Source organism: Chiloscyllium punctatum, chromosome 25 (genome assembly GCF_047496795.1).
Source record: "Chiloscyllium punctatum isolate Juve2018m chromosome 25, sChiPun1.3, whole genome shotgun sequence".
Classification (NCBI taxonomy): Eukaryota; Metazoa; Chordata; class Chondrichthyes; order Orectolobiformes; family Hemiscylliidae; genus Chiloscyllium; species Chiloscyllium punctatum.
In genome coordinates, this window is record NC_092763.1 from 16,744,087 (window position 1) to 16,771,420 (window position 27,334).

The 27,334-nt window shown below is 38.6% G+C and overlaps 1 protein-coding gene across 2 annotated transcripts in view; it reads right to left on the reverse strand.

Annotated features, from left to right (window-relative positions):
• Window positions 1-27,334, reverse strand: part of brwd3 (bromodomain and WD repeat domain containing 3) — a 107,170-nt gene that overhangs the window by 21,082 nt on the left and 58,754 nt on the right. The window contains exons 22-31 of one of the 2 annotated variants that reach the window (XM_072594748.1): window positions 24,919-24,995; window positions 17,601-17,769; window positions 16,289-16,405; window positions 14,664-14,771; window positions 14,059-14,183; window positions 12,432-12,514; window positions 9,060-9,171; window positions 4,018-4,079; window positions 3,424-3,579; window positions 3,145-3,265 (exon numbers count right to left, since the gene is read on the reverse strand). In XM_072594748.1, the coding sequence (XP_072450849.1) occupies window positions 3,145-3,265; window positions 3,424-3,579; window positions 4,018-4,079; window positions 9,060-9,171; window positions 12,432-12,514; window positions 14,059-14,183; window positions 14,664-14,771; window positions 16,289-16,405; window positions 17,601-17,769; window positions 24,919-24,995 (1,130 nt within the window). Of the gene's footprint in view, window positions 1-3,144; window positions 3,266-3,423; window positions 3,580-4,017; window positions 4,080-9,059; window positions 9,172-12,431; window positions 12,515-14,058; window positions 14,184-14,663; window positions 14,772-16,288; window positions 16,406-17,600; window positions 17,770-24,918; window positions 24,996-27,334 lie in introns of those variants that run through there. The other variant, XR_011964079.1, reaches the window with a different exon arrangement.

Below are 27,334 nucleotides of genomic sequence, written 5' to 3' on the forward strand. Positions count from 1 at the left end.
TAGGTTCTCTTGCCCCCAACCAAAATACAACATTTACAACATTGCGTGGATAACTAACTATACAAATAAGAATAAGATTACCTACAATATTTTGCTTCTTTGTGTTTCTAATCGTAAGAATAAATATTAAGTTGCGCTGTAAATTTCAACCAGCTATTTTAAGCTAATTCAAAACAATGTTTAGACTGATTATTCATGTTTCACTTTTATATCATAGGTAGTTATTTCTGTCGACCTACTTCTGATTTGATGATTCTTTTTCATTCTTGTATGCATACTTTGGTTAGCACATCACAACCCTCTTTAATTGGGATTTTCTGTTTTATGAATACTAAATTGATCCAATTCAACGCAAACGTTGGTACTAAAGTCTTGCGTGATTGGTGTAAAATCAAATTTACTGTCATTAATTTTTTTATTATGATTTCTACTCTAACATCTTGGATGAAGGATATAATGTTTTAATATTATGGAAACTGCACTGTATATTCATTATATTATTAGACTTGATGTATAATGACTAAATAAATCAAACAGAGTATTAGCACTAAGATCCTTAGAGTACATATTGCAGAGGAAATTGTATGATTTCCAATTTTTTTTTAAACTCTCCACCTATCTCCAATGTGGCTTATGCTGTGAGCCATCATATGTATATCCTGGACTTGGGAGGAAAAGAAGTGCTATAAATTAAATAGATTTTCAAACAATACTAAAAGCTGATAATTTACATGTACTCCCAAAATTCTTTACATCAGGTGGTCTTCCTCCTTTCCAGCAACAGTTTAAATCTGGTCTGAGGACTGTCTTTTCATTTTTGTACTTTTTAAAGTATTGTGGAATGAAATTAGAAATAATTGTTTAAAATCACTATTTGAAAGTCTGTCAGTATGTTTGGAAAGCAAATAAGCTGACATCCGTGCCAAGCACTATTTAAACAATTACTTGAACAAGTTGCAGATAACTTGGAGTCAAGGGGTGCATGATGCAACTTTTGTTAGCAACACGAAGTTGCTTGGTCTATGGATTGGTAACCAGTCATTGACAGAAACCTTTTGCCTGCAACAATTGTATGATTAGTTCTCAGGTAACTGAACAGCCTGGAGCTGGGAATAAAAGTTAGAGATACTCAAGACTTCTCCAGCTCAAAAGCAGTCTCTCTGTTCAACAGTTAATTTTAACTTTAAACCTGAAAAAGTTGTTGTAAGCTGGTTAACTGATGAGTCAGATTTTGCAATTGAACCAGCCACCTTGGGTCCCTTACCAGTTATTGGAATCATCTGGAGAAAGACGACCAAAGCAATATACTGGCCAGTGGAAGAATTATAAAGATTTTAGCCATATGACCTGGGAACAACTTAACCGTCTTTGCAGTTTTTCCCCTCTACCCCATAACCCATTTTCATTGACAGTTTATAACTGCTTCCCTGTAGCTGTAGCTAGAGTCTAAATACTTGTAACAACAGTCATAGGCACAGCACATGCACATTTGCAGTGGTAATAGGAACAAGCAAATAGCAGAGGATAGTTTTGATCCACCAAGCTCTAGGTTATGAGCCCAGCATGCTCCCGCTGTGCCACTCTGCTTGCTTCCTTCCCTCCATCGTAAAGGTCAGAAGTGGGGATGTTTGCCAATGATTGCATAAATGTTTAGCACCAGTCATAACTCCTCAGACACTGCAGCAGTCCATGTCCAAATACAACGAGTCTGGACAATACTCAAGCTTGCACTAACAAGTAGCAAGTAACAATCACATTTCTATTGAGAGAGAACCTAACCACCACCACCCTTTGATATTTAAAAACATCATCACAGAATCTCTCACTATCAACATCCTCAAGATTACGACTGAGCAGCAACCCAACTGGACTTACCACATAAACACTGACCATGAGCAGGTCAGAGTCTCAGAATGCTGCAGTGAGTAACTCACCTCCCTGACTCGCTGCACGGTGTCCACCTTCTACAAGGTGCAGATCCGGAAAATGATAGAATATTGCTCACTTGCCTGGATGAGTGCAGCTCCAAAAAACTCAAGAAGCTTGACATCATCCAGGACAATGCAATCCACTTGATTGTTTGTGGATGTGGTGCCATTCAGTTCCTCCACCACTCATGCTCAGTTGCAGCAGTGTTATTCATCTACAAGATGCACTGCAGAAATTCAAAGATGCTTAGACAGCACTTTCCAAACCCATAACCACTTCTATCTAGAAGGGTAGCATAAACCTGGGAACAGGTTCCCCTCCAAGCCACTCACCTGGATAAAACTCTAGAATTCCCTCTAGGGGCATTGAGGAGCAACCATTGTGTACTTCAGTGATTCAAAAACCAGCACACCACCACATTCTCAAGGGCAACGGGAAGTGGGCAATAAAATGTTGCTTGCCCACGTCACTGAAGCAAATAAAAAAAATTATCTCCCAACACACGAGGCAGATGAGTTCTATCAGTACAGACCGTAAAGTGAGAAAAGTTTTTGACAATCAATTTCTTAAGCTTGCATTAGAAAACTTGAGAAACAATGCAAATGCGTGGTGGGAAAACAAAAAGACCAGAATCCAGAAAGTTCATGTCTCTATTAAAAATATTACAGAAGACGAAAAGGGAATTCAGATAAAGGTTTTGGTTGCAGAAGTTCATCCTGCATTGGAACTGAACACCATCACATTGGGTATGTGCTCTACTCAGCACTTGATACTTCAAATATTTGGCTATGACTGAAATGTGTATAATATGAAGCCAGTCCCAGCTTTACATTTTTAACTCCTATTTTGCTCCACAGCGAGAGGAAAAAGTCTCTAAGCTTCTTACATTTCACAACATAACAGGTCAATTCCATTCAAATATTTGATGTAAATTATTGTCACGGACTGGTACTCAAGGGTCATAGATTCACATCATATTTGACTTCAAAATCCAGCCGAAACGGAATTCAACCAATCTAGTAATTTGTTCAATAATGTCGCTCAAATAAGAAATCCATTACCCTTTTCACTACCCTGGTTTAGACATGATTCTGGTCCCACACAACACGCTAAAGTGGAAGTTTCCACTACCGCCTATACATTGTAATTAGGATTGGAGAATAAATGCAAAGAATCGAAGAAAACCTCCTTCGTGAAGCAGAAATGATAACTCACCTATAAAACCCATTTTCTAATTTCTTCTTGATGGTGCTTAGGTCTGTTGGATACGCAACCACAGTGCAATACAGCGGATAGGCACAGAGATCCACAGGAGCAGAGAATGGTGCAGCTATTTCTGGAGAATAAATTAAATTTACACACTTCGCACTTCTTTGGTTTTTCTAAAAGATTCATTTTCCAAATATCTGACTTAAACGATAATAGAAACTGAATCTTTACACAATAGCCATTGGCGATAATTTGAAATTGAAGATAACTGCAGTGAGCAATTACCAAGTGTCATCAGTTGACTGATTCCCTGAATGATACGCTTATGTTCTTCATCTGCAGAACCAGATCCCCATTCACCCTCCTGAGGTTTATATAACAGGCGCTTCAGTTCTTCTGGAGTAACAGGGACACTGGCACCAATTTCTTCAGGGTAGGTAGCTGTAAAATCAAACAATATTGATTTTAAAAAGATGGATGTCTTGCATTTTTTTGAGAAGCAACAAAATGATTGTAGGAAGCGGTTTCTAGCTCCTTTATAATAAAAATATTCTACGCTGCAGAGGTGTACAAAATTGTGACTGCTCTCAGTGTATCTATTTGTGAAGTATTAACTTTTAAATAGACTAACTGCTATGTCAAAAATGAACAATGTAATCAGAGAATTTCAAAAATTAGATTTTATCTGAGAAAACATTCTACAATTGCTCAATTTCTCTTAACCTTGACCAAAATTCACGCAAATAGGGGAAAATTACTTAAATCAATTAAAGTGAAATTATTTACTTCAGATATGCAAAGAACAGTGAAGGGATTTTACATAGTTGTTTTATATGCATTTTCAACACAATACTATCAAAATTAATTTAAGTGTCCTACCATCATCAGGAATGGACTCCATGTCCCATGGGCTCATCTTCTCCAACTCATTGTTATCCCAGCTATAAATACCACAAAATAATTTAAAGAACCTTTGAGATTGCAAATTCAAAGTTTTATCAGATGTGCTTAGTATCACAGATATTGTATATTTTAAAAAGAGGTGCATGATCAAAAGGGAAAACTAATATTGAATAAAGATGAGAAAAATGGTCATAGAGGCAGCTGTTAAGCTGACATGTCAATGCAAACTCAGAGCAATTTAACTGGCCCCTCTCTTGTATTTTCACTCATACTCTTGCAAATTTTATTTCAGATTATCATTCAATTCCCACTTAAAACATCCACTTACTTTATTTTGTTTACTTATGCATCTTTGTATCAATGCTGCCAATACTCCTTTTATTCCAAGGGCTTAACTTTGCTGATAAACTGGTTATGCATCAGATTTTAAATGCATTTTGGAAACGCACAGACATTACATCTACCAAATTGCATTCAATAACTCACCCTGTAATTTCATCAAAAAGCGCCAAGGTTTTCTTAGCTTCATCAGTATCTTAATAACCAGCATTTTAAAACAAAACAATGGTTTTGGTAACACCTCCTTTCTTGGTAAAGACGGTCTCTTATTTTTAAATTATGGATTGAAATGGGGAAGAAGGAACTGATTTAAAGTCAGGGATTGCCAAAGGATTATGCATGTTTTTGAAAACAAGTAAACTGACACTCATTGTACGCACTGTTTACACAGCAACTGGCTGAAGCAACAGTAGGGAAAAGGTGTAGACAAGCTGAGAGTGTGTGTACAAATGGAGATTTAGCTAGCGACAAGTAGCGATGGGTCTGTGACTCATACAAATAAGTGAAAGTATCTTGAGAAGACAACAGAAAAGCAGCATACTATCAGCTCATAAGTCATCTCAGCATATTCTGTGAACAAGGACCACTGATTTCCCGTATTTTCCTCAACCTACAAAACCTTTTTTCCCACATGTGTACATCTATGGGCATTGCGTTTTAACTACTAAAGTTATATGCAGACAATTCATCATTATTTAGCTGTAGCTAGAATCTTTTTATTTATTTATAAACAAACAGTTATTCTTAACAATAGAAACAAAATTAACCTGGGTAATTTGGGCAATCTGCCTATTTTAATTTTTGACAACTCCAAAAAGAGCAGGGTTTGATCTCCAACGAACTATCCAAGTAAGGTGCAATCAGACAGATATTCTTGGCCTGTCTCCTTGAATAAGCCTCACTCCTCCTTTTACCATACTTCTACTATTAAAATTTCTTTCCTTTCACATTAGTTATACCACTCTCCTCATATTTCACTGTTCTTTCAAAATTTCTGTATTCAAATTCATTCCAACCTGTATCAACTGAGATTCATCAGATACATATTTTTCTGCTTCAGCTTACTCAGTATATCTTGCCATCCAGGAAGCGCTGGCTTTGTTGGTCCTTTACCCAGTGTGAGAATATACCCAAACTATTTGCTCTTGATTTGTAGTCAGAAGATAATCACCTGAAATCTTCCCCTTATGACTGAGCTACTTCATTCACCAGAATCAGATCCAGATCCAGCAATGACATCTTTCTCATTGGACCAAAAACCTAATGATCTATAAAATTCTCCTCAGCACACTTCAGAAACTTTTCTCTCTCTCTGCCCTAAACACTATTACTAATGCAACTGGTGTTGAGATAATTAAAGCACTTTATAATTAACTTATAAGAAGTTTAAACCTGTCTAGTTACCTTGAAAATTTAGTCCTCTATCTTTTCCAATAGGTTGGCCTATAACATAAGCCTCACATAATGAGATTCTTTTTAGACCTAACTAAATAGATACTGGCACAGACTCAGAGTCATACACTTTAGAAATTAGCCCTATGGGCCACCACGTCTAGGGAAAACAACAAACACCAAGCTACGCTAATCCTATTTTCCTACACTTGGTCGATAACCTACTGCACCCTGCCATTTTAAATGCTCATTCAAATGCTTCTCCCAAGTTGTGAGAATATCGACTTCCATCATCCTCTCAGGCAAAATGTTCTGCATTTTTACTGCTGTGTAAAATATTCTTCACAGATCTCTTCTAAACTACTTGCTCCTCACCATAAGCTTATGCCCTCTGGTCTTAAACACATCTGCTGGGGGAACAGATTGTCAAGATTTTGTCTTCTATGCGTCTCAATTTTGTACATCTTAAATCAGATTCCTCCTCAGCCTCCTATGCTAAGAAAAACAAACCCAGCCTAGTCAATCTCACCTCATAATTGAAACTCTTCATCCCAGGCAACACCCTGGCAAATCTCCTCTCCAGTGCAATAACACATCTGGATAGTAGTAACAGGATAGGTCAGAGTCAGCATGGATTTATGAAGGGGAAATCATGCTTGACTAATCTTCTGGACTTTTTTGAGGATGTAACTCTGAAGATGGATGAGGGAGATCCAGTAGATGTAGTGTACCTGGGCTTTCAGAAAGCTTTTGATAAAGTCCCATATAGGAGGTTAGTGAGCAGAATTAGGGCACATGGTATTGGGGGCAAAGTACTAACTTGGATTGAAAATTGGTTGGTTGCCAGGAAATGAAGAGTAGTGATAAACGGCTCCATTTCAGCATGGCAGGCAGTGACCAGTGGGGTACCGCAGGGATCAGTGCTGGGACCGCAGCTTTTTACAATATATATTAATGATATAGAAGATGGTATTAGTAATAACGTTAGCAAATTTGCTGATGATACTAAGCTGGGTGGCAGGGTGAAATGTGAGGAGGATGTTAGGAGATTACAGGGTGACCTGGACAGGTTAGGTGAGTGGTCAGATGCATGGCAGATGCAGTTTAATGTGGATAAATGTATGGTTATCCACTTTGGTGGCAAGAACAGGAAGGCAGATTACTACCTAAATGGAATCAACTTAGGCAAAGGGGCAGTACAAAGAGATCTGGGTGTTCTTGTACACCGGTCAATGAAGGTAAGCATGCAGGTAGTGAAGAAGGTTAATAGCATGCTGGCCTTCATAACAAGAGGGATTGAGTATAGAGCAAAGAGGTTCTTCTGCAGCTGTACAGGGCCCTGGTGAGACAACACCTGGAGTATTGTGTGTAGTTCTGGTCTCCAAATTTGAGGAAAGGCATTCTGGCTATTGAGGGAGTGCAGCGTAGGTTCACGAGGTCAATTCCTGGAATAGTGGGACTACCTTACGCTGAAAGACTGGAGCGACTGGGCTTGTATACCCTTGAGTTTAGAAGACTGAGAGGGGATTTGATTGAGACATATAAGATTATTAAAGGATTGGACACTCAGGAGGCAGGAAACATGTTTCCGCTGATGGGTGAGTCCCGAACCAGAGGACACAGCTTAAAAATACGGGGTAGACCATTTAGGACAGAGATGAGGAGAAACTTCTTCACCCAGAGAGTGGTGGCTGTGTGGAATGCTCTGCCCCAGAGGGCAGTGGAGGCCCAGTCTCTGGATTCATTTAAGAAAGAGTTGGATAGAGCTCTCAAGGATAGTGGAATCAAGGGTATGGAGATAAGGCAGGAACAGGATACTGATTGAGGATGATCAGCCATGATCATATTGAATGGTAGTGCAGGCTCGAAGGGCAGAATGGCCTACTCCTGCACCTATTGTCTATTGTCTATAACATTCTTCAGATTGCATGGCAACCAGAACCGCGAATAGTATTCTATGTGCGGCTTAAACAATGTTTTATAAATCTGTACTAAGACATTTTTGTTCCTATATTCCATGCCTTGTCGAATAAAGAGAAGAATCCCTATGCTTTTTTCACCACCGTATCAATCTGTGCTGAGACCTTCAGAGATCGGTGGACTTGTACACCAAGAGTCCTTTGTTTCTCAGTATTACCTAGGGACCTACCATTAGTTGTGCTTATCCTTCCCTTTTTGGACCTCCCAATTGCATCACCTTGCACTTACCAGGATTAAAATCAATCTACCACTCAATTTACCAGTTCATCAATACCAGACTGCAGCCTGAGACTATCCTCACTATCAATGCTACCAATTCGCATATTCTGCAAGCCTATTAATTATAGTTTCTGCATTCACGCCCAAGTTGCTGACGTGCATAACAAACAGCACAGGTCCCAGCATTAATACTACTGGTCGCAAGCTTTCAATCACATAAACATCCCTCCATCACCTCTTGCCTCCTATTTTCAAGCCAATTTTGGATGCAGTTTGCCAACTTTCCTTGGATCCCATGAACTCTTTTACCCTTTGGACCAGCCTGCCAAAGGACTGGCCAAAGGACTTAATTAAAATCCATGTAAAACACATCAACTACATGACATATTTAGTCAACTTTTCAAAAAACTCAATCAAGTTTGACAGACAGGATCTCCCTTTCACAAATCAATGCTGCCTATCCATGACCAATCCCTGCCTTTCCAAATGTAGATTAATTCTGTTCCTCAGAATATTTTCTAACAATACCCAAACAACTGACAGGCTGACTGCCCTCTTTTGTTCTGACATACTTTCTCCCTCTCACATTCTCCATCCCCAGACACCCAATTTAAAATTCATTTTCTACTCAGCAATTGTAACTGTTTGAAGATTCCTTGAACACTAAGTTTAATTCTTAGAAATGGAAAAAATCATTTTATTTTACATTAAAATGTTTTCTTCTACCACAGGGGACAATACATCAAAACTCCACAAGAATGCCAGCTCCCTTAACGGCTATTTTTTTAACTCAAGTAGTAGAATATTTTATTTTTACAAAGTTGTATTTCAATACAAATACTTTGATCAAAGGGTAAGTGTAAGAGCAAAGCAAACTTTATAGCAAGCAGACAGGCAGCCATTTATGACAAAAGCCAGAAGAGAGTTCTATTTCTGAAGTACTGGATATCTAAAATAGACAGTTTAGGTCCTAGTAAATAAAATCATCTCTGATGAGTGTTCAGTTTTATCTCTGGTTCTTATTCAAATCAAAATGTCATACAGTTAAGAAATTCATTCACACCATCCAAAAGATGATAATTCCTCACCAAACATTGTAACATTGGAATAAACTATCAGGATATTCAGGCTGAAAGGGCTGCTGACTCTGCACTGTTCCAAACCACCAAGCATCATCTATTATACTGCGAAACGTGTCTCCTGGTAAAACAATAACAAAACAATTTTAAGCATCCCTCAAAAGTACTCAACTATGATTGCAACCTAACTTTTACCTGAATTACCTTTTTTCTTCCATTGCTTCAAGTGTGCACTACTATAGTTTTAATAGTTCAATAGAATCAACATGTTAAAAAGTTGTGCAAAGGCAGAAACTGTGTTGAACACAAGGTGCAATCAACATTCATCATAAATCATATTGTTACGATCTAGTGGAAATCATTATGTGAATACAAGAAATATGAAGGTTACAACAAACGGCTGCATTTCTTTGACAATGCAAAACCAAAAAAATTAAAATAGAGTTAGACCAATCATTAACCCACAATTTCATGTGCTAAATGTTACTGTTGCACGCTTAGTCTCAACACCAAAAACACTTACTTAGTATTTCTGGCATGCTATTGTCAAGATGTTCACATACTAGTTTTAAAACTCCATTACCTCCACAGTCAGTCAATCATTGCACCCTAAGTCAATTTAACATCACTGCCTTCAAACTCAAACTTTGCTCTTCTCTATTAGGTGGTTTTACCACAATTCTGTTCAATAATTATTATACTGAAACTCTGGGTTTCTTAAATATCAGGAATAACTGTCACGGCAATATCCAAAATTTTAAAAAAGAAAATTGAGATTAGCAACAAAGCTATTTTTAAAAAAATTTTTTTCTCGACTCCGTTATCTCCCAGTTAAATTTACTCAACTCCTTAACTAACCTTTTAATGTCTTACATACTAGATATTACATTTACCCTATGGCAGAATGAGTTAAGTTCTAACATCATTTGTGCCATCGCTGAAACTGCCTCCTTGCACCTCCTTAACATCACCCAATTTCAAACTCCGTCAATTCTTAAAAGACACCAAGTCCTAATTCCTCTATGAACCCCATACTTGCTGACATACACTGGCTCCTAGTCTTAATTTTCAAAATCTTATCCTTGTTTCAAAACCCTTTCAACTCTTGCTCATCATACTGATTTCCAAGCTCTAGAACCATCCTGGATATCTACATTCCTCCAAGACTGGCCTCTTGAATATCCCTGATTTTATTCGCTACACCACTGGGAGCATGCCTTCAGTTGCCTAGACTTGAAGTTCTGAAATACCCTCCCCCTGAAGCCTCTCTAGCTTGCTACCTCATTTCTTTTGAGGCAATCTTTAAAACCTACATGTGATTTTTTTTGGGTTTTGGTGCTGTGAAGCACCTTGGTACTTTTTTAAAACAGATATTTTTGGCTACCTCCAGAATACACTAACCTTACTTTCTGTACTGTGCTATGCTATGTTGGAAACTTCACATTAATATTTTATACTAGAAAAACAATGGACTAGATTTTATACGTCCCCTTGCAACAAGAACCATGGCAACTGCACTCACTTTACAGCTGGAGAGGACCCATATCAGTTTCCTCTACCAATTAACTAAAAGATGGGTGTGAAAGATGCAGACTCCTTGAGCCAACTGAGATCCATTATCTTATCAGAGCTGAATGCACTCCCGAACGCTCAGGCTGTCCAGCAAACTCAACTGACTTTCCTAGTAACTTTCACCACTGCCTGCCTTCATTTCAGCTCTTATTCAAAGGCACCAACTTTGCCCTAAAGTGAATTTCTCAACTTTACATTTTTGCTCACAACTGTTCTTGTTGTCTCTCTGCCACACTCATCTTTATTGCAAATGGACAGCAGGAATCTACCAGCAAGCAAACATTTGTATGCTGTTCCCTTCTGTCAAGCTCAAAGCCCCTCTTTGTAGGCATATAATGGCCCAAGAGGTGGCTATGCCACCCATTGCATCTACATTCACTGCAAAAACACTTAAATTCTATTGTTCTGTAGGTTAAGACTCATCAATTGCGTATCCATTTTTGCTTGTTACATCAATGATTACTCTACCTCTACCAGACATTCAGGCAGAGTCCCAGACTCTCACCACAGGTTTGAAGAAAAAATCTTTCAGATTTCCTCATATCCTTCAGCTAATTTGAACAGTGATTCTAGACCTTGCTATTTATCCAGAAAGGTGTACTTCCTCTGGTCCAAAGAAAATAAACTCTGCCTCAGCAATCTTTCCTCATTTAAAATTTTTCATTCTAGGCAATTTCATTACAAATGCTCTCGCCAATTTGCGATTTACTCTTCCTCTAAAAATGGTCCAAATGAATTCACCTTTGCATGTTATTAAACCACAACGTTGCCTTACCCAGATGCTCATCTAATTGTTAAAGCCCAAAAATACTCCAATGTAGCTAACTTTGCTCTGCTAAAGATCAGATACCCAATCCAGTTAAACATCACTTGCTATATGCTGGTGCACCTCCATACTGGACCAGTTACTGCCTCAATACAATAATGGGCAGTTGTAGAATTTGATACTTAAATAGCATATATAATTTCAGAAAACATTTTTCACATTTTGCAGCCTCAAAATTAATAGCCCGAATGTTTTGCTTCTCATGCTCCTTGGTAAAAAGTAACTATCAAGTCCTGACCAACAATTACAGCAAGTACTCGGTTGCTTGTTTCAATGTTATAAAAGGACAGAGGAACCTCCATTATCCAAATATCAATTATTTGAATATCGGATTATCCGAAGGGGATCTCAAGGTCCCAATAGAAACATTACGTCAGACAGCTGTTGTAAGACACGAGCAGGATTGCAATGATTAAAAACAAACTCGGCTCACTGAAATGCTGCAGAGAACAGTCTTGGACTGCCCAGGCACTGTCTCCAAAATGAGTGACATCCCGCCCTCTCTCTCTCTCCACATGGGGGGGCGGACGGAGAGTGGTATTGAATGGGGTTGGGGGCAAGGGTGCGGACGGAGCTCGAACAGTGGGTGGGTGTTTGGGGGCGGACAGAGGGAGGGGGCAGGTTAGAAGTGGGAGGGGCAGGGTGAGAGCAGACAGGGTTGGGGGGCAGCGCCTCACATGATTTGCTGCTGCCTAGTCTCCTGAACGGGAAGCAGATTTCACAGAAAACTCCAAGCCCCAAGGCAAATCAATAATGCCCGTCCATCTCCTTCAGATAATCAAAGTTCCTCTGTACTTAACTCGCTACAGATTCAGATGCCCATGTTAAGTTAAAGTGCTATTAAAAAAAAGGGATTTTTTAGAGCTATCCATTATCTTTAAAGTCAATGTCATTTTGAAAAATCAAATCATTAAGCAGCAGAGATATGAATAAATGGTATCATTCTTTAAGATGCCAAGAGCTTTCAACAGAGCAAGACTCACCAACGTGCCAGTTTCTCTTTTTTGCTTCTTCATAAAATTGTCTCAATACTAAGAAGTCAATGACATCTGGCATATCATGGTATCTAAAAAATTGAAACATCACCACAAGGTAATCAGACCAAACAAAATCCAAAACAACTTCCTTTTGAATCTCAAGGATCATAATTCAACATTTAACATTCAAACGAAGACTCCAAAAAGTTGCTTCAGAGATTCAATGAAACTAAGTGAAAATCTAAATAATTTTGCAAGAATGCAAGAAAAAGAAAAGGATGTATACCTTTAAGCTATTTGAAAAGGGCAGTTGAAAACAAAACCAAACTATAGACGAGGTCGCCTGATTGTTGTATTGGGGAAAATGCTAGAATTTATTATAATAAGATTTAATCACAGAACACTTCAGCACAGCAATTGAATGGGTCAGAATCGATATAGATTTATGAAAGGGAAACCATGTTAGACTGAGTGACTAGAATATTGCAAGGACATGACTTAGCACAGCTGGTAAGGCAACGCCAGTGGATACAGTTTACTTGGACTTTCAGAAGGTTTTTGATCAGGTCCCACATAAGAGAATAGGTATGTAAAGTCAAAGTGCATGGGATTGGGGTTAGTCTCCAGATGCTGACAGAGAACTGGTTATCAGATAGGAAACAGAGTGGGAATAAAGATCAAATCTACTCACAAAATTCCAGCTATAGTCTGACGAGTGCTTTGTAAAATTTCTAACAAGACCTCCTTACTTTTGCACTCCATTCTCTTTGCTTTCCTTATTATCCACTGAACTTGAATGCTGGCCTTTTGAGATTCATGCACTTCAAACTCCTTTTGCTCAGCTCTCTATACTCTTAAATAACATTCAGCTCTTCAATTATTCCTGCCGAAGAGCAGAACCTCACATCTGTATCACATGATATGCCAACTTATATCTAAAACATTGATGCTCCTACTATTCGGATATTGTCTGATCTGCTGTGCTTTTCCAGCACTATACTCTTGACTCCTGATACGCCAACTGTCAAGTATTTGCCTGTTTCCAAAACCTGCTTATATCCATCTTAGGAGGGTCTGCATTGCAGTAGTGAATGGAGTTGTGGATGACACACCTGTCAAGCAGGCTGCTTCATCTTGGATGATGGGATGGCAAGTAACAAGGGTGATGATCACCCTCATTACTTGCCATCCCATCATCCAAGACAAAGCAGCCTGCTTGACAGCTATGTCATCCACTGCCTTAAACATTAACCTGCTTCACTATTGGCAGTGTGTACCCTCTATCAGATGCAGTGATTCAACTCAATAATTTCAAAGCCTCAATTCTCCCAAGTCAGACTACTCTCACATGGAATTAGAGTTTTTTTTGCTTTGTATTTTAAGATCATTCAAATTGTGTTCCGTAATGAAGCAGTTTGGTTTGTTTCATTTCTTCTTTTTTGTACAATAAACTTGTTTTATTGTTAAAAGAAAATCTGTAGCCCTCTGTGCTCATGTATCAGTGAATGATCAACATGTTGAAAAGACATGTATGATTCATCAAGCCAGATTTCATTCTTGGATTTGACTTATCCAGCTGTAACATCAGTTGGGATCATTAACAGTATGTGCTCCTGCTTGAAACTCTACTTACTTGAGAGAGAAAGATTCACCAGTCATTTTGCCAGTGATGGGGTCTAGAAGAGAAAGCTTCAGACAACATAAAGTAGGGGGCCCAACTTCATACTTGATGCCAACGACCTTTACAATCTCTTGTTCCTATTGATCGTTGAGAAAATATGGAAAACCACAATTAACATTGATTAACTATGTTAAATGCAAGCCAGCAATTAAAAAATATTTAGACACCCTTGTTTTTCTGCAACAGGAATCTGTATGTAGTGATTGTTAAAGGTTAAGTTGCTTCTGAAAATGTCTTCCTGACATGAGTACATCACAAATTAAAACAGGCTCTTCAACTTAAAACAAAGGCTATGATTTGGAAACTGCCTTTCAAAACAGCAGTCATAAAGTACAAATAATGCGACTTGTTCGAATATGCTTTTGATCAGCAGTTTTCTCTCTGTTTCATGCTCAAACTCATTAGTTCTGGTCGTTAGCAATTATGATACCCATTGCAAATAAAAGCAATATAATTGTGTGTCACCGTTTCTGTTTGAATAGGTTGAATTGGAGGTTGGGGTTTTAGGGGCTGGTGAAGTGGGGTAGACAACACCTTATGTAAACAAGCACGCTTACCCTCAGTTCTAATTTGATCCATGGTTGCTTCTGAAGGTTTACACTATAGACTTTTGCTTTTTTAACAGCTTTCACATATGCTTCATGCCCCTGTCGAAAGTATACAACCTGAAAAGATCACCAAAATTATTAAAATCAGTTTTTCAATTTGACAATCAATTTTGTATTATTGTATTAATTACCTGCTCAATAACAATTGTCCCATTACACACTATCATACCAACTTCAGTTTAGATTTTTCAATAGGACTCAAAATACAGCAAAATCATATCTCCTATAAAGTCTTTTTGAAAAAGCCCTGAATCTTCTCATCCCACTGCATAGCATCAGATCTATCATTGCAAAGCACTTTTGGAAACTTTAAGTAACAGAATCTCATTTAAAGACTTATTTTCCGACGGGTGCATAGTCTTTTTCTTGCTACCAAAAATGCATCACCTCCCACTTCGCTATTCTGACATTTTGTCACTTATAAGCAGGTTTTGCAAGTGTATTGATGCCTATCCTTTATCATAGTTTTCCTTTGTACATCTCCCCAGCTCCCTACACAAATACACATCCAAATCAGAATTCCAACATTTAAGCAAAGTGAAGCCATCAAACGAAAATACACACAGATGTACTAGTGAAAGCAAACTTCTGCTGTAATTTGTTGGAAATCATATTAGCAGTTATTCTATCTAAGCCACAGAATATGTTTGCTCTCCTCACAAGATCTTTCTGAAATATTATTACAGGCTATGTCAAAGTGATGTTAAACAAAGGAATGCCAGTATTTGGAGAAACAGTTGTTATGACTGAAACCAGATGAGTGCACCAACTGCTTTCTAATTCTACTCCTCCACTGGCCATACCAAGTTTAAAATTTAACAGAGTGGCGAGACGGACAATAGGTGTAGGCTTTAGAATGTTTCTGGATTTGGAATAGAAACAATTCAGCCAAGTTTCTTTCGTCAAAGAATAAACGGCTATCACAAAACTGAAGCAAGTATGGTAAGGATACTGACAAAAGCATTCAGACTGTGCAAAGGGAAAGGGGTTATATTCTAAAATCCTAAAGGATTTTGTCAAACAACAATGCATTCATACTCTGAACTTAAGGGCCATCAAATGGCCCAACTGGGCAACTCAAACTATGTAAGAGGACAACTGATGAGAATTGATGAACTTTTTAAAGAAATGAATGAGACCAATGATCAATATCCCCACTATTTTTTTTCTGTACATCCAGGTGACCTGTTTAAGCACGAGTCCTTCACATTTTTTGTATATTTGTGTGTTTACAATAACTTAAAGAGGTCAACTTGATCAGCATATGAACTAGTGTGCAGTTAAAATTTACAGAAAACATCGCTCGAGATTTTTACTAGTTTACTGATGCATTAAAAGGCAAGACTGCTTCACTTAAATCCACCTATTGTTTAAAAATGGAAAAAAATAATAAACATGAAAGAATTACATTTATACAGTAACATTATTCTTTAAATAAATTGAAATGTAATAAACCTTTGCAAACAACTTTCAAAACATAGGACTCAAACAGCATATTGAAATAAACATAAATGAGCTTGTCCATCTCAAAAACAGACGTACTCTTCACATTTCATCAAGAAACAAACATTTACCTCATCACCCATTTGTGGTACAAATGGTGACCTGCGTGGTGTAGTATCACGGATCCAAGATGGAGGAATCCATTCTTCAGAAGGTGCACCTTCCATGGCAAGGAGTTCACTTGGCCTCTAAAAATAGACAAACTAATGAAGGTGTATAACATGCGAATTTGAGAAAACAAAATTAGGTTTGACAGTAGGTCTACCATACAATTAGGTTTGCTTTACCTTATAATAGAAGTACAAATGCAAATTCCTTTTAGTAACTCATGTGCAAGTAAAGGAGGAAACATGGCTCCATGTTATTTACAAGACTTCTTGATGCAGATGCAGCAAAAAAATTATAATTAATAAAAGTCATTTCACTCTTTCCAAGGAAGGCAGATAAGCACATTGAAAATAAAATTGAAGTCAAAACTAAAAACTTTAAAGTTAAGCAAGCCAGGTAAGCTCTACAGCCAATTACATTATTAAATAGAAGGCATGCTTAGCTGCACAGAAGTATCGATTTAGATAGTTCCAAATTATTAACAAATCTTGACTTGAGCATATCTGAACACTCGTATTATGCAGAATCAGCAAAGGTAAAGGGTCAACTCATCAGAGCCTAGACAATGAGAAACAGATGCAGTATATCCATGCAATTTCATATGATGATACATCTGGCATTAGCATGTCATTGAAAAATGAGTACACCTGCATGCAACAGAAGACATGAACAGATTTTATCTCTGATCTAATTTGGCGAATTAGAATTTGCACAATGTGAATCAGAAGACATAGAATTTTGGCAGTCAGCACTCAAAAGACGCTCCACTTCAGTTCTACTATGGCTTCACAGGGAGACCAAATACATGGTGCAGTGATCAGAATTAAAACAATTTTCTGGCCTCTTGCAAAGACACCATACTATGCACACAACTGACGTGTACATGCTGAAAGCACATGCCTTCATCTTTACAGAATGCAGTGTAAAACCTGTTGAGGTGACAATGCTTCTTGCCAATTTATACAACATGAAATCGCAGGTTTTTTTGCCAATGAGTTATATTCAATTTTCATCACTTCTTGCATCAGAAGCTAGGGTCGCCAAATTACCTACTGCAGCACCAACAGCAAGGAATGCAAATATTAAATGCCTATGTATAACAGACAGCTGACCCAATACGATCTATTTTACACCAGCATTGGAAGCACATTTCGAGGCCCAGACTGGTCATAAAATTGAGTGCTGTTATAAGGGGGATCTTCTTGCCAGATTTATGGGTCAACCCTTTCTGGGTGAAATACATGGAAACAATAAAAGCTGCACACATTCTGGTACCTTCTGTTTGGACTGTTTGGATTTTTTGCGTTTTAGAGTCAATCTTTCTCCCAGCTTCTCATCTTCAGAGCTGCTATTATGATGTACTATTCGTCTCACCAATCGTTTGGGTGGTTGCAAGTTAATACCTGCATCTGCTGTCCAATCTGAATATTCACTTGATGAATCACTAAATTCAACATTCAGAGAAAGGAAATGTAAATGCTTAACATCAACATTCAGACCTGGCTACAGCAAGAGATCAAGGAGAACAGAACTTGCTGCAACCTCCTGAACTCAACTGCCGCTTGGCAAAAAAAAGACAAGCACAAGCACAAAGGTTTTTCTTTTTAAAGAATGATACAGTACGAGGCTCTTCAGTCTATGAATCTGCACCAACCTCTCCACACAAATCTTGCTTTCTAGCACTTGACCCCTAAATGTTGAAAGTTATAACATTTCAAGTGTTCATCCTCATCCTTTTTAAACCATGAGGTTTCCCTCTTCTATCCTCCCAGACAATGCATTCCAGGTTCCCACCAACCAGAGTGAAAAATAAAATCCTGTCCTTCAGCTTAAAAGTATGCTTCCTATCCATCCGGTCCATGCCCCTCAATCAGATGTATAACTATTTACAAATTTCTGTAATGTTGCCACTTGGGCCAGGATTTAGTTCCCACTGCCTAGTTGGCCTCAAGAAGGTAATAATGAGCTGCCTTTTTAGACCATTGCAGACCATTTGCTGGTGGTAGGTCCACAACGTCGTTAGGTAGGGAATTCCAGGATTTTGACACAGCGACATTGAAGGACCAGTGATACTTTTCCAAGTCAAGATGGTGCATGGCTTGGAAGGGAACTTACATTTGGCAATTCCATGTGTCTGCTACCCCTGGCCTACTAAACTGTTTTGTTCATGGGTATGGATGGTGCTGCCTGAAGAGCTTTGGTGAATTTCTGCAGTGCGCATTATAGATGGTACATAACACCACTAATAAGTGTCAGTGATGAGGAGACTGAATATTTGTGGTTGTTTTCTTGTGGATGATATCAAGCTTGAGTGTTTTTGAAGCCACATTCATCCAGGCAAGTGACAAATGGTCTGTCATTCTCATAGCTTATGCACTGTAGATGGTGGATAGGCTTTGGAGAATCAGGTGGTAAGACACATCACTGCAGAATTCCTAGCTCTGACTTGCTTTTGTAGCTAGAGTATTTACGTGGCTAGTCCAGCTAAGTTTCTGGTCACTGATGGGGGATTCATTGATGGCAATGCCAATGAAAGTCAAGGGACAATGGTTTGATTCATTCTAGTTGGAAACAGTTATTGCCTGGCACTTGTGTAGCATGAATGTTACTTCCCACTTGCTGGCCAAAACCTGGATAATGTCCAGATCTTACAGCTTTCAAATATAGACTACTTCAGTATGAAGGGTCACAAATGGTGCTGAACATTCCCAGTTCTGACCTTATGATGGAGGGACGATCATTGATGAAGCATCTAAAGATGACTGGACCTAAGACACTATCCCGAAGAATTCCTGCAGAGGTGTCCTGGAGCTGAGATGACTGGTGTCCAAATACCACAAACTTCTCCCTTTGTACCAGTCAGTGTAGTATTTCTGTAGCCACAACCACTCCCCATGACTCGACTTTAGCAAGACCTTCTTGATGCCATACTGTCAAACACGGCATTGATGACAAAGGGCTGTCACTCTCATCTCTCTACTGGAATACAGCTACTTTGTCTATGATTGGACCAAGCCGTAATGAGGTCAAGAGCTGAGCTGTACTGAAGAAATCCAAATGGAAAGATTGTGAGCAGGTTATTGCGAAGCAAAGGCTGCTTGATAGCACTGTTGACTACACCTTCCAGCATTTTGAGAGTAGACAGATGAAATGTTAATTGGATGCATTGAACTGGTCCTACATTTTTATATGGGCAATTTTCCACATTTTCAGGTAAATGACAATTTTGTGGCTGTACTGGATAAACTTGGCCAGAGGATCAACAAGTTCTGGTACACATCATTAGTACTATTGCTGGAATGTTGACCAGACCCATTGTCTTTGCACAATGCATCACCTCAAAACATTTTTGATATTACATGAAGCCATTCGAGTTGGATAATACGGACATCCAAGATGCAGAGGTAGGCCAGTATGGATCATCGGTGCTTCTGGCTGAAGACCACTTCAGTCTTATCTTTCACACGAATGTACTGATCTCCCTCATCATTAAGCATGGGGCTTTTTGTGGAGCCCGGTCCTCCAGTGAGACATTTAATTGTCCACCACCAGAACAGAATGCAATTGCATTGCAGAGCTTAGATCAGATCCACTATTTGTGCAGTCACTTAGTCCTATCACTTACAGCCTATTTTGTTTGGCATGCAGGTAGTCCTGTTCTGTAGCTTCACTACATTGACACCTGATTTGTCAGAATGCCTGGTGCTGCTCTTAAAATGGCTTTCTGCATGTTTTCCTGAGCTATCATCATGAGACCAGTTTAAAGATTCCAGCCTTTTCATAAACACTGGTGCATTTTTTTTTCCATAAAATGGAATGCAATGCTTGCTTCTGCTCCCACTATGAGCAAGACATTACATTTTACAGGTTTTCAATAAGATTGATTTAAGCTACATTTGTTTAGTGAAGTGGACATAATTCTACTTAAGTTTTGAGAAAAAATGTCAAGTCAGCCATTCGTTTTCTTAAGTCTAAAAATCTAGAAGACTGCACTGCAAAATAGGTTAACATGTATGGGTTGGGAGAGTTCAGGAGAAGGAAAATTCAAACTTTGTTGAGGATATTGAGTAGAGCAGTGGTTTGGGTCAAAATAAAAATCAGCAATGTGGATCAGGAAGGTAATGCATTTAGTAAATGTTTTGGAGCATTACTGACCAAGGTGACATCAGAAAAATAAGAAGTCAAAGTAAAGCCAGAGATTGAATAGACAAAGCAATCCAAAATAAAAACAGATCAGTCAACATAACAGAAATGAATTTGTTTGATTCAAGAGACATTGGAGTTACTAAGGTTGGAAATTAACTATTACAGCATTCTGACCTTTAGAAAAGAGAAGCAAACTGGAGGGAGAAATTACCCAGATATCAAACAATGGGTAAGTAGAAGGAAATCCACTTTAGCTAAGAGCGTGCAAGTTAGGAAATTAGAGTACATAAGACAAGAGTCATTGTTCAATCACGGGAGACTTGAACCTTCATTATGATTGGGCAAGTCAAATTTGCAGTACAAATGTCGGCAATGAAGAATGTATTGAAGATAGATGACTGCCAGATCAGTATGTCAATTAATCATTATAGAAAGACTATTTGTATATTGCGCTTTGAGTGAGGAGGTTGTTAATTAATAACCTCATAGTAAGGGAGCTGCTGGGGATCTATGTTCATAACATGACAAATAATTATAATGAGTTTGTCATATTGTTAAATCAAAAGCACAAGACACTGACAGTTATGAGCAGTAAGCTGGTCAAGACAGATTGGGGAACTGGATTAAAATATATGACGACAGTTAAAAATGGATAGATTAAATGGGAGGAGCTTATAAATATTGCCAAAAAGAATGTTTGAGGTCTGGGAGGATTTTAAAAATTTAAATGAGTAAATCAGCTAGAGAGACAGTTTTGTGTACATTTAGAACCTTCTACAGAAGAGGAGATGAGCATTAAAAAAGAAAAATCCCTCAGAGACACCAGGGAGTTTGTGTAATTGATTAAGGAAATTGAAAAAGTACCTTCACAGTAGATATCTCAAAAATAACATTGAGAAAGGACTCAAACATGTTCATATAAGCAAAGAAAACAGTATTTAAGGGACTATAAGTCAACAAATCATTCACACCCCCAACAGTCTAACTCATCATTATTTAGTTCAAAGGAGCTGTTTGCATTGGCCTGTGACTTCAGAATTTGAGCAATATATACAGACTTGGTACTGGTAATACAGCAAATCATTTAGGGATTCATGAAAGCAAGGCATTCATTGCTGAAATTTATCTCTTAACTCAGAACATTAGGCTTAGATCATAGATATTAATAAGATTGCCTTGCTGTTTAAAGACTAATCTGTGAAAGTTACATTATTAATAAGTAGTTGTTAATTTTTGCTTAAGTTATAAATTTGGCATTCAAGATCTGTTATTCATAAAGTCTGGTTAGGAATAATTGATCAAATGAGAGAATCATGAAACACTTGAATTTCATTGCGTTGTGAATTCAGTAATAGTTAGGATACTTTGGTTTGGCTTTCTCAACATTTATGTCACAGCAATAAAAAGATCCTTCGATCTACCAAATCTGCACTGGTCAAAAACAAGGACCTAATTAACACTTAACAACTAATATGTTGAACAAATCTGATTTTTTTTCTGAGGACAAATAGTTAAATGGACAATGGGTGCCATTACATTCAGTGTATTTGGCTTTTTATAAAGCATTCAACAAGTTCCTACGCAAGAGGTCATGATACAAAACTGTACTTATGGAATTTGGCAGAGCAGGGGCTGATAGATCTGCATAGCTTGATAATTAGTTTAAAAAAGCAACGAACATTCACTCTCAGATTGATACACTATAAGAGGTGACCCATCTCAAGGACCAAGTTTTTGGCCAAGGGTACTTACAAACCATATCAACACCACGAGGGGAATATTGTAAACTTATTCAAATTGAAAAACAACACAAAGGACGGTAGAAATATAAACGAGAAAGGATGCAAAAGATTGCAGAGGATTTGGATTGATTAAATAAGGTAGATGGAACATACACGTAGAGATATGACAACATCCATTTTGGCAATGTGACCGAACAGTGGAATTTACATGTATAACTTCTGTTTTAGGCAGAATGCATTGAAAATTGCATCATTCAACTGATTCCTGATTTACATGTATAACTGTTCATTCTATTTTGGATTTTTCTGTGTGACTGAAGTTAATAGCTATCCTGTAAGTACTTGTGCAATCATAATGATCTCTTTTAATAAAGTTTTTAAAACATTTATCTGTACAATGAATGGATTTGTGCACTAATGCACGTTTCAAAAACAAGAAGTTAAACTTAAGTTTAATTTCAACTTTTTAAATTTTAGATTCTTGACCACGCTGTGGAAATGGACCATGTTTCAGGGAAATGCCCATAACTGAGAGACTTATAGCTTCACTTTAACTTTGCATATTGTTTTATGAAGGCTTTGGAATAGGATGGCAGTATACAGCAGTGCTTCTGAGAAGGGAATGACCAATTTAGTGAATTAGATTAACTTGAAATAAAAGTTAGTCAGTCCCAGTTCAGAAGAAGTGTTGGGTGAATACCTGAAGATAGTTATTTAAAATGAGTCAAGTGTGGGTAGTTCCAGGAAGAAGCTATCACAGTTTCAGTTAAAAGTTGAAGTTGCAAGTGATTTAAACCTGCTAACAGTGTGTGATGCAGGGCAGTGTGTCAAGGAATTGCAGCAAAGGTGCTTTGGGCAACTGGCTGTTTTGTTTCTTCTCAATTTATAAAGGAGTGTTCTGGGATTAATAGGTTATTTCTAAATAGCGTGTCTAAATAGACAATAGATGCAGGAGTAGGCCATTCTGCCCTTCGAGCCTGCACCACCATTCATTATGATCATGGCTGATCATCCTCAATAATGGAATCTGGATTATAAATAGCTAGGTTAGATTATTTTAACTGAAGTTCATTTAAAAAAGGGACACTGTTTTGTTGTTAAAACAAAAACTGCAGTATTGCGCACTTATGGCTCAAAAATAGACAATTTTGTTAAAACCAAAACACAAAGATATGATCCATCATCCTGGGCTCCTGTCTGGGAACCTAACTCAGCAACAGCATTGTTTTTGTATTCTTATTGTTAAGATCCCAACCAATGGTTTGGGATGGTGACATTCAAGAATTCTTGATATTCAAAATAAGAGATTTGCATGACATTTTGAGATAGAAAAGATGGGAGGTGGCTCAAATGGAGCACAAACACCAGCACAGGCCGAATAGGGTCAAAGCAACCAGAGCATCTAAATAAACTTTCCTGTGGTTACACAGGAAGTTTGTTAAAACTGCGATTACAATACTGTATTTTGTTTTAATCCTCTTCAATAAAGATATATCTGTTTTAGGCAGAATGCATTGAAAATTGTATCACTCGACTGATTCCTGGGAACAGAGTGTTGTTCAGCAAGGAGTGATTAAGTAAACTTGCCTTTTATATCCTACTGTTTAGAAGAATAAGAAGTGATTGAATTGATAAGTGAAAAATTCTTCAGGGCTTTCAGCATCAAGAACTGGAGGTCACAATTTAAGAATGAGCAACTGTGCACTCAACACCGAGATGAGGAGATTTTTTTTCACTTAAAAAGGGTCATGGAGCTTTGGAATTCTATTCTACAGAGCTGTGGATGCTCAGATGTCAAGTATACTAAAGTCAGAGGTCAAAAGATTTTTGACTTGAATTAGTGAGGTAGAAGATCGATTACATGAAAACACAAAGCAGTTTGAATGGATGAATGATCTACTTCTGCAAATACAGAGGAACCTCAATTATCCGAACACCAATTATCCTAATATCAGATTATCCAAAAGGAGATCTTGAGGTCCCCATAGAAACATTACAACAAAGATGTGTTTCCAACAGTGGTTGTGTCTTTTGTTTACAGTGGTTAAACAGGCACCGTCACCGAATGACTGACCTCCCACCCGCTCTCTCCCCCCACATTTTCCCTGGAGTTCTACAGAGGGGTGTACCCTAAACCGCCTGCCCCAGATAATCTCTCCAACACTGGCTTGTACAAGGCAAATGTGGAACCTGTCAAAAAGTTGCAGAGTGTGAGAGAGAGAGAGAGAGAGAGAGAGAGAGAGCGAGAGAGAGAGAAAAAAAACGTGGTGGTGTTGGACCAGGTTTGGGGGAGCAGGGTTGGATGGGGTTTGGGGGACTGGCAGTGGACAGGGTTTGGAGGACAGACGATGGGCAGGGTTGAATGAGGTTGGGGGCAGTCAGTGTTGGGGGACGGAGGCTCGTGCGCTGTGCTGCTTCAGGTTCCTGAACAGGGAGCAGACTTTAAAAACTCAGAGCCCCAGAAGAAAGGCATTTAATCGATTAACCGAATAATTGATTATTCGAATGGAATGGAATGAAAGAGTCAAGCCCATCTCGTTCAGACAATCAAGGTTCCCCAGTATATCTTATTTCTTCATGTCAAGTCACTGTGCCTGGTGGTGATAAACGCAATAATGCATGCAATATACAATGGAATTAATTATGTTCATGAATTTGTGTTAGCATTTGAACCCATTAACAGTATTAAAAAAAAAGTCTCCTACCTAGAACTGCTCTCACTCTGCCACTCTTCTTCAGCTTCATCAGATGACCCATCACTCCCATCTATTGTCTCCATTTCCTGGTTGCCAGAAACAAAGTATTAAAAGAGAAAATAGTGATTATTTTCACCAGGTATCATTGACAGAGCAGGCTGAAGGGGCTGAGTGAACTAAACTTCCTCCTAACTCAAATATTTGTCTAATACATTACATACCTGCAGTTTGAAGAAATAAAGCCCCAACACAAAAAAAAAGTTCAGTTCCACAATTTTAATCTAGTGTCTACAAAGGTAACTGAGCAAAATTCAAATGACTTTTATTTCCTTGTCCTGGAGAACTCACTGACAAGTGACTGAATCAATACCACATACCAAGGACTTTGGTTGCTACCTGTAATGCCGTGGCTTTTAAGGTAGATGAAGACTACCAGTTCCTCAAAATCTTGAATTTTGTTCCAGCCAAATGGGCGGCACGGTGGCACAGTGGTTAGCACTGCTGCCTCACAGCACCAGAGACCCGGGTTCAATTCCCGCCTCAGGCGACTGACTGTGTGGAGTTTGCACATTCTCCCCGTGTCTGCGTGGGTTTCCTCCGGGTGCTCCGGTTTCCTCCCACACTCCAAAGATGTGCAGGTCAGGTGAATTGGCCATGCTAAATTGCCCGTAAGGGGTAGATGTAGGGGTATGGGTGGGTTGCGCTTCGGCGGGGCGGTGTGGACTTGTTGGGCCGAAGGGCCTGTTTCCACACTGTAAGTAATCTAATAAAGCCACCCAATTAAGTTTGTTCAAAAGTACTGAAACTTTAAGTTGTGTTCTATATTGCTAGAAACATTGTAAACTTAAAATTGAATTTAGACTATTTAAGAGTGATGTCGAGAAGTAGTTTTCCCACACAAAATGTGGAAATCAATAACTCTTCCAACCAAAATTCACACTCCACTACTACAGGTATGTCAGTGATGGGTGAACAGAGGAACAGGCCAGCGTCAGAGAGGGTGGGCAAGTGGATTGTGCATGGGGTCACTGGCAAGTGCCTGAGCCACACTCTGAACAACTCTCCACAGAAATCTAACCACAAAGCAGGCTGTGAAAAGAAAAGCTTAGCTGAAAGGAAACCTGTTTGTGACCACCATGTTCATGTGAGTTCTACCAAGTGCGTCCCCCACTACAAACAAAAGTCCATTTTAAACTTAACACAGTAGCTTGACTTCAGTCCCCACCCACTTAGCCAGTGATTAGGACTTGGGACATAATCTTTTTCTCTCTTGTTCAACTTAACTGAGAACAGCAAAAAGCTTTTAAGTACTCCTGTACATGGTGCTCTCTCATGGTTAACTTCATTAATTATTAATTTAAAACTTTAATCTATTACTTTTAAATTTTTAAACATTGTCACGATAAATCTCATTGTTTTAAACATTACACTTATCAGAGAATGATGAAAAAAGTACAGAAGGATATTGTTCTACTTCCCTTCAAGGCATAGGATACCAAAGAAAGAGGAAGTGTGCCACCTACAGGACATAGCATGAAGTGCTTAAATCACAATTGAGAAAATGACAAGTGACCTGTCTTTAATAGTGGCTAATGAGACCTGTGCATTGCTAGCTCGGACAGCATTTATTGCCTCTCTCTATTTGCCCTGGAAAAAGTGATAGTGAGCTGGCTACTTGAAGTGCTGTAGTCCTTGCAGGTTGTTGGATTGCTGAAAGTTCCAGATTTTTGATCCAGTGACAGTGAACGAACGGCAATATAGTTCAAAGTCAGGATAGTGTGTTACTCGTCAGGGATCCTGCAAGTGGCAGTGCTCCATGCATCAGTGCCCTTTTCCTTCCAGATGGAAGAAGTCAAGTTTGGAAGTGCTTTGGATGAGCTCATTGGTAAGTCATTGCAGTGCATCGTGCAGATGGTACACACTACTATGCATTGGTGAAGAGTCAAGCGTCAAAAGTGGTCAATAGGATGCAAATCAAATAGGTTGCTTTGTCCAGCTTGAATGGTGTCAAGCTTCTTGAATCATCTTGGAGCTGCACTCGTGCAGGCAAGTGGACAGTGTTCCATCACATTCCCAACTTGTGCACTGTTGCTATTGGACAGGCTTTGGGGAGACAAAGATGTTAACTCCTTGTAGAATTTCTCACCTGAGCCACAGCATTTATATAGCTGGTCCAGTTCAATTTCTCGCTAATGGGCAACCCCAAGCATTCTGATAACGAATGTCAAATGGAAATTTTCTTGTTGGAGACTATTATTGCCTGGTTTTCTTGTGGGACAAATGTGCCTTTCCACTTCGTCTGTCATGCTGCATGTAGACCATAGATCGCTTCAGTGTCTGAAGTGGTGCAAATAGTGCTCAACAGTGCACACAGTTCATAGCAAACATCCTCACTTCTGACGTTATGACCTTTATGCAGCCAAAG